Source organism: Protopterus annectens, chromosome 7.part0 (assembly GCF_019279795.1).
Source record: "Protopterus annectens isolate FY-2018-M chromosome 7.part0, PAN1.0, whole genome shotgun sequence".
NCBI lineage: Eukaryota > Metazoa > Chordata > Ceratodontiformes > Protopteridae > Protopterus > Protopterus annectens.
In genome coordinates, this window is record NC_056739.1 from 984,885,394 (window position 1) to 984,894,034 (window position 8,641).

Here is an 8,641-nt window from a genome sequence, read left to right on the forward strand (position 1 = left end):
TGGACACTGTGCATGAGACAGCCCACATCCCAGATTGTCTCTCTTAACATTTTGGTGGGAAACTTATTAAAAACTAGTGACAAACATTCATTTAGCAGTGTAAATGCATCTAAACATGACAAAACCTTCACAATGCATTCTACAGGTTATTACAGACTCTATGTAAGTGAAATCAAGCCCAAAATTATTAATAAGTAACAAAACTCAACATTTTTGTCCCAACTCAACTCCTATGCGAATCTTATTATTTACTGTGTCTATATGATCAAAAGTATTTCTATATATTAATAAAGAAAAGAAAAGAGAGTAGAAAGTAAAAGGGTGTAAGGCAGAAATAAAAAAAATGTAAGAGAAAGCTATAAGAAGTATATACAATAGAATATTACTTACTGTTTATATTAATAGAGTTAAAAATAAAACATATTATTTACTATTATTTAGTTCTAATTATTATTAGTTAAAGCATGACAGATTATTTACAAACAAGCATAAGCAGTGTAATCAAGAAAGTATAATTAGGTAGTGTCATTCCTGTATCTGTGATGTGTCAGTGTGATATCTAGGTCAGAGGTGAGACTAGCTGCTTTCAGCTTCTCTGTGAGAATTCTGAGAGTTGAAGCTTTTGAAGTAGCTCATGGACACTGTGCATGAGACAGCCCACATCCCAGATTGTCTCTCTTAACATTTTGGCGGAAACTTATTAAAACTAGTGACAAACATTCATTTAGCAGTGTAAATGCATCTAAACATGACAAAACCTTCACAATGCATTCTACAGGTTATTACAGACTCTATGTAAGTGAAATCAAGCCCAAAATTATTAATAAGTAACAAAACTCAACATTTTTGTCCCAACTCAACTCCTATGCAAATCTTATTATTTACTGTGTCTATATGATCAAAAGCATTTCTATATATTAATAAAGAAAAGAAAAGAGAGTAGAAAGTAAAAGGGTGTAAGGCAGAAATAAAAAAAATGTAAGAGAAAGCTATAAGAAGTATATACAATAGAATGTTACTTACTGTTTATATTAATAGAGTTAAAAATAAAACATATTATTTACTATTATTTAGTTCTAATTATTATTGGTTAAAGCATGACAGATTATTTACAAACAAGCATAAGCAGTGTAATCAAGAAAGTATAATTAGGAATAGCATTTGAAGAACATATAAACTTTTAAAGGAAAAAAATGTATCAAATTACTGACCTTATTTTTCCTCTTCAGAAAGAGAAACAAGTTAAATCACAGCTTGCCATTAAATCTCCAGATATTTTGACTAGTTATGAAACAAAACATTTCTTTGCACACAGAGAATAACTTTGATTAAATCTTTTTCAAAATATTTGTTGCTTCTTGGAAATGCAGGAACTATATTTAAAAGATTAATAATAAAATAAAATGATGAGAGAGAAAAAAAAAACATAGTACAAATCATTTGTCTTTTAGTCTCTTCTTCTTCTCTGAAGTCTTCCATGAAGTTTCAGTTGCCAGTCTCTTTAACGAAGGACTAGCCCATTCCATTTCTTCTATTTTTCCAAAATCTTATTTTTTTGATAAGCGGTAAAGCAGAGTCTAAGTCATCGAAAATTTTAGGACCATCAGGAAGGAAGATTTTAAGCTTGGCAGGAAACAGAAGGTATGTTTTAAATTGTGCTTTTAAGCTCCCTTATTAGTGGCAGAAAAACTTTTCTTTTAGCTAATACCATGGAAGAATAGTCATTGTCAAAGCACAGTTGTTTCATTAATCTTAACAGGAGCTTTAGCCCAAGCAGATTTAAGAACCATCTCTTTATCAAAAGATGATAGAAATCTAACTATAACTGATCTAGGATAGTTTTTGTTAGAGTTAGTATTAGCTATAGATCTATGTGCTCTTCGATACCAAAAGAGAATGCTTCTGGTAAATCTAAAGTTTTAGGGAGCCATGTTGTTAAAAAGAAGTAATATTGTTACCTTCAATATTTTCTGGCAGTCCAAAAATCCTAATGTTATTGCCTAGATCTATTTTCCAGGTCATCCAGCTTTGTTTGTAAATGTGTATTTTGTTTCAGCAGAAACTCAATGTTGATTTCCTCTTCTTGTATTCTATTTTCCATGTCATTCACAGCTTCTTCTATGCCTGTCATCTGGATCTTCTGTTGTTGCAGGTCCATATGTAACAAGTCTATTTGTTTTGTAGTTTTTCTATGAAAGTGTCTATTTTAGTATCCATTTTATCCATCTTAGCAGTAAGTTGCTGGACTATAATTATCAGAGACTGAAGTTCTTTCTTGATGCTGGAGTCTTGAGAATTTGTCTTACTGGAACTCATTTCAGACTGATAAACTGACAGGAAAATTTCCAAAGTAATTTCTGACAGGAATATTATTAAGATTTCCTTTCTTTTTTAGATATAGTTCAAGAACTATATAAAACAAACATATTTAGAAAGAAAATTACTTCAAGAATTAATTTTTTAAGTAATTAATTCCTGTCAATGTAATGAAATTGGTGGAGCTGAAGAAATCTGCTGCTATCCTGTGTTCATCCTTGGCCACGCCTAGAAGCTTATTTTTGATAACAAAGTTACTCCATTTTCATCATGAGGTCACTGAACTTTACCCATGAAATTGTTTATTTATATACAGTTTCCACATTGGTTGAGTAATGAAAATTACTACTTAAGCCAATGCTTCCAGCAAGATTTTTGTTCATGTTTTACATACTGTTGCTGTTATTTTCCATTTTGGCTTAACCCAGATAACTGAAGCCCTTCAAGCTTCTAATTTTCTGAGGAACAGGAGATTTATCTATATTTTTCTGTTAGCTGACTAGTTTGACCTTGCTGGCATTGAGATATGAAATGTACCAGACTTGTTTATGTTACTTATTAATACAGGTATATTCATAAAGATTCAGTCTGAAACTGCATCTAATTATGTACTTAATAACTAGAATTTAAATATTAGAAAGTAGTCATACATGTATTTGCATTTCAGTATTCAAATGTTCCTTTAATTCTCTTGTTCCTATTCATATTTGCACATGTAAGCTGCACCTATTACTCTTAGATGCCACTTTCTTCTTATCTGCAGTTTACATGCATATATTTCAAAATTGCATCCCTATTGTCTAACTTAGGACAAGGAAGTAGGAGGTATTATTTTTAAACTCACGTTTCAATAAGATCTCATTATACTATTATTAGGCCCAATTTCTCATTTCATAGTTTGATATGTGAAAGTGTATCCCCTGCCCAACCTTACAAATGTGTGCTAACCCTAACACAACAGTTTGTCTTAGGAAAACCCTTTCCATAACTCTACACAAGACACTCTAACACACCCACACCACATACATCAACACACACGCAAAGCACTAAATCTAAATCTATCTGCTTACCCAACTCTTACTCAAATCCTAACCCACAAACACTCTGACACATACCTCTAACCACATTAATGTTGAACGTTTTAACATACTAAAAAGTATCAGCATTAACTTCACAAACTCACACTAACTTTCAACAATCCATCTTCCTCCATTTGACTTCTGCATCATTCAACCATCACTACACTCAATAAGCAGCATATTTGATATGTTTTATAAACCTAAAGATCTTTTGTTAAACAGAACTTAAGATAAAGTGAGGTGGATACTAATTTATTTTTCATATAGGCACAAGTGTATGAGTAACTCATATGCCCAGTACACTTTTAAATTTATTTTATAAAATTAGGATCAGAATTCTCCTGTTCTCTGGCAAATGCATTCATAACTAGGCCTGACTGAACTCATAGTTTTAATTTTATCTCCCACATAGGTAGGGCTTCTTTCAAAGGAATGAGTAGGTTGCTCTTTGCTGGTGAAGAGAGATCAGCTGTGTTAGCTGGGTGAGTTACATTAACTTTAAGTCTCATTCTATAGAGAGGGTATAAATGGTCAGTAGATTGGTCAGTGGATGAATGCAGTGGTAGAAGTATTGTTGGTATACTATCTGTGTGCTGGTTAAGCAAAACCAGAGTCACAGAACAAAGTCATGGGTTAATGGATAAGCATTGCTCTTATCTGTAGCTGTGTTCACAGATTTGTGGTATTGACCGAGAAGACAAGATTTTGTATACAGGAAGTGGAAATGGCTCATTCTACATGGTAGAGTGAGGAGCTCAGTAGGTTGGGAGGATATCAGTGTACAGCCACTGGTCCTCTAAGATGACAAGAATTGGTTGAGATATGGTTTGACACCCTGGTAAGGATACCTCCTGTGAATGATGTACATGGCATGGCCCACTGGCAGGAGACCTCAACAGAAATTTTGGATATACTGAAAGGTTGGTTCTCTTGGAATCTTATGGATGAGTTAAGGATAATTTCTGGGGGTAGAGGAATCCAATATGTCCTCCTCAAGTTGCTATCACTGTAATTCATACTAAGACACATGGTTATTAAAGGGTTGAAATTGTGCATTTACTTATAAAAGACTGCAGTTGCTGCACACAGCTGTAATCAATAACCAGTTACTCTCAGTTTTGGTAGCCAAATGTGCTAGCATTCCTCCAGTCCCTAAACCAGTATAATGCCTATTATACTGTTGGGGGCTGTAAGAGACAGCATGCTACAGACTAATATAGCAGCTCTTAAACTCATCTTCCGCTTATCGGTGCCTGTTAGTAAATTAATTCTGAATAGTGTAGATTCATTCTTTGTTGGGACAATGTTCATCTAATAATCTTGAAGTGACTTTTTTTCTGCAAAAGATAAACCATATATTGAAAGACATAAGCATATTACAAACAGAAACAATCAATGACTACAATGCAGCCTTCCTCATGTACCTGACCAGGCACTTGAAACAGCTTGAGAGACCCTAGAGGTTCTGCATGGTGATCTATACCTGCCCTGCAAGGCATTCTCTGATCCCATACTGATGGAGTTGTTGCAGTTCTAAGGATGTAAATGTAGGATGCAATATAAACAGGACATGTTTGAGGGAAAGGTATGTGTTCCATCTATGGGAAGCAAAGCTCATCCCTAACCACATTCATATGTAACTTGGACAAATAGATGGGAAAGCATACATTTACCCCTGGTTTGGCACCTATGTCCCTAATGAACAGGCGCAGCCTGTAAATGCCCAAAGTTTACAAGCCTGTACCATAACTGTAAAATTCCTTGGTCTGTTGCAAAGTCAGCAATATTTTAGTAAATGTGGGGTACGCTTGGCTAGGCTTAAAATGGGTATTGGCTCAATAGCCTGGTAACCACCTATGTTTTATTCATGGATGGCAACTCTTGTTGTATGACTTTAGATAGTGGTTTCTGACTGAAGGGTTTGTAAAGGAATATTTGTTAACACCTAATGTCATACAGCTAGTAAGTTCAATATACAGGCCATCAATGATTCTGGATACAGACTCATTATTTATTAGAATAGTATCATGATACAGAATATCTCAATATAGAGAGAGATTCAACTATATGCATGGATACAAGCCCTCATACCTTCTAAACAGAAAAAAACACAAGCTGGTTTATACAAGGTTCAAAGATTTTATAGCTGTGATAAAATCCATACATATATTTTCAAGACTGAAAGGACTAAACAGATAAAAAGCATGCAGATGGGAGAATTGCTTAAAATATTTCTCATGCTATTATCTTGACATGGTTTATGTGTTTACTTTCAACAATCCATATCTCCAGGTACATTCAATGCAAGAAAAAGGTACATAAATGTCTTTCATGGTTACATGGTAAAAAAAAATCTGCTTGCTAAGCTCTAATAAATTCTAACATTGGTCAAGCTATTCTTTATATGAAAAATATATGAAACTATTGCAGTAGTTTTAAGTGAAAAGTTTCTTAAAAATTGGTATTAAAGAAATATATCCACTACAGGCTCAGTACCTATAAAGATATGCTACAATATTTGCAGTTATGGCTGGAATATCATTTTGTTTGTTCCATGAAGGTGAGTGAATTGGTTCTTGCACTCTAGAGTAATGTAGTGGCAAAGCATATTCAAGAAAAGAATGTTATTAAGAAACTAAACATTAATGTAGTCCCTTTAACATCTTTCTTTTTTTTTCATTTTTAGGAAAGAGACAGTTTATTGATAAAAAATGCAGACCTGTGTTCAACAAATGCCCAGCTGGAAGCAGAGAATGCCCACCTCCAGGGACAGATTAGCATAATGCATGAAGACCTGGAAGCTCTTAATAACAGACCAGAGTCCTTCAGCCATTCCAGTGTTAGTTTTATTCTACAAAAAATGGACTCCTTTCATCTTCAGCAAGACTCTTAGAAGTAACAGGACTTCCCAGAGAACCTAAAAAAAACTAAAAAAGCACAGATCACTTCAGCTTTTCACAGGCATCATTCCTTGTTTGGATCCATCAGTGATATTCCTGTCATACGTTAAAGGAATGACAGTGAAAGATGATGAAAAGTATAGCATGTTCTTGTGCAATACTGCCTTTTAAGGATTGCGTTGCATTCCTTAAGTAGTACAGTGGTTCCTGCAGCCAGATTTTTGGCTAGATTGTTTAAAAAGTGTACAGTATTACAAAAAATAGCAGCTAAAATAACTTCACCAGCACTGTATGATTTGCAACATTACACATTGCCTTATAATGGAGTGTACTGCTAGACTGTTGGTAAAAAAGCAAGGACACGATACTTACTTTCTGCTTCCCAGCTAAGGTCCCCATTATATAGGGGGTATTTGGACATCATGAAGATACCTCTGTTTTGGGTACTCTTTAAGCTAAAGCCACCTGTCTTACATAATATCAAAGCTGCTGCTCTGCAGTTCAGTAATGATTTCTGAATGTTCTCTGCCTCACCAATGTCTTAAATGTATACAGGAGAACTTAATTATTCCCATTGTAAAAGCCAACCTGAATATTCTACAGTATGAATCTCTTTTGTCTTAAAGTTGCAGCAATAGATGGTGAAGACAGTAATTTACATACACAGATACAGGTGTAAATGTACACACATCTGCATGTGTGAATCTGCTAGTGAGGAAAATATTTGTGTGTGTGTGTTTTGCACTGAATACAAGAGAGAATGTTATAATTGAAGAGCATACTTCCACAATGCAGCACTTTTAATAGATACAGGCACTCTTGACTGGTGCTTGGCTGTAGTAGCTTAATATTAAGGCACCCAGATGATTGTGTTTGAGTTTACCTTGTTGGATGTAATTTTATTCATATAATATACTTTGTTTATTTGTACAGAGCTACATAGTTTATATGTACTGAAACTTCATGTGAGTTTTGAAACTGGTGACAGTGTGTCAGATTGAAAGGATTAATCCAGTCTTTTGTAATTTATTCAGAACATTTCCTGTATTCTTCCTGGAATTTTCAGCATTACCAAGTGGGATCAGACTATTCAAACTAGGTTAAACCAGTGCAGTCAGCATTTGTTTTATACAAATCCTGGGCACAATTTGCAGTGAAACGTTGCAACAACACAATTATGTACAAATGAAACCTAGCCTCTGAAGTGCACGATTGAAATAAAAACTACACTTTCATGAGAGACAGTGAAGCATATAAAGTGAATGTATCTTTAAATATAATAATGGAAACTCAGCCTTGTAGAAACTATTGTGTTTCTTGCCTTAAACTTTGTATTTTATTAAACATTACACAGTAAGTGCCATTGAATTATGCTAATTCAACAACTTTTTAAATTTTATAATTTGAAAGAATTTTATAAACTACTGTCTCTCTACAGAAATGTTGCAATCTGTATGTATAAATGTGCGAGTGATGATTTCCTACTGAAAATGTAACATTATTCCTCTAAGGTTTAATCTTTTAACATTATCCAAAAATGTTACTATTAATATTAGTGTGAAGTTTAATAACTTTCTAAAGAAAAAAAAAACATTTCATTCAACATATGTCCTGGGGTAAAAAATTAGTGTTGTAATTCAAGATGCATGGCCTTAACCCAGAGGTGAAAACATGTTTTCACTCAAGAGTTATATCCTTTATCATTAGGCACCATTAATTACATTCATCAAGGAGAAGTTTGAAAAGAGAAGCCAAAGTAATGCGATAGGATATGGCTGGGTGTTACTCTGCATGAAGATACAATACTAGTGCAGAACAACACTGAACATAGATGCATGAAGTAAAATAGCCACAGTATGGGCAAACAGTATCAGCAGGTGAACAGAAGCTGTACGCAGTTTGTAGAACAGTTTATGCTTATTCTTTAAACAGTGTCATGCATAAGCATCAACATCTTTCTAAGTTTAAGCTGTCACAGTTCTACTCTATTTCCTAGCCTGTGCTCCAGAAGTTGAGTGTAATCAAGTAAAGGTCTCAGTGCAAGAGCATATAAATGTCTGATGCTCTTGTAGTCTACAGATAGCTTAAAGTCCTTGTTGTTCTGGAGTATCTATGTTAATATTCAGAATAACAGTTCGGAATGAATTGCCACAACAGCACCCATGGCATAGAGGGATAAAACCCCAACAACAGCCTAAGTAACGCAAATAGATCAGTGGCTTGTGCATTTGTACTTGATGGCACAGACTTGCAGGACGGGTGTGCCCACACTGCAGGGAGGGGGTTGGTCACAGCTGCCTTAGTCCTCCTCCTCTCCTGACGTGATCACTGCTAGGGGGCAGAAAC

The 8,641-nt window shown here is 34.5% G+C and overlaps 1 protein-coding gene across 1 annotated transcript in view; it reads left to right on the top strand.

The window, feature by feature from the left end:
* Nucleotides 1–7,658, top strand: part of LOC122806121 (RAS guanyl-releasing protein 1-like) — a 305,475-nt gene extending 297,817 nt beyond the window's left edge. Inside the window, exon 7 of the mRNA XM_044076359.1 lies at nucleotides 6,082–7,658. Coding sequence (XP_043932294.1) covers nucleotides 6,082–6,288 — 207 coding nt within the window. The 3' untranslated portion in view covers nucleotides 6,289–7,658. The remainder of the gene's footprint in view (nucleotides 1–6,081) is intronic.
* The last annotated feature ends 983 nt before the right edge of the window (nucleotides 7,659–8,641 follow it).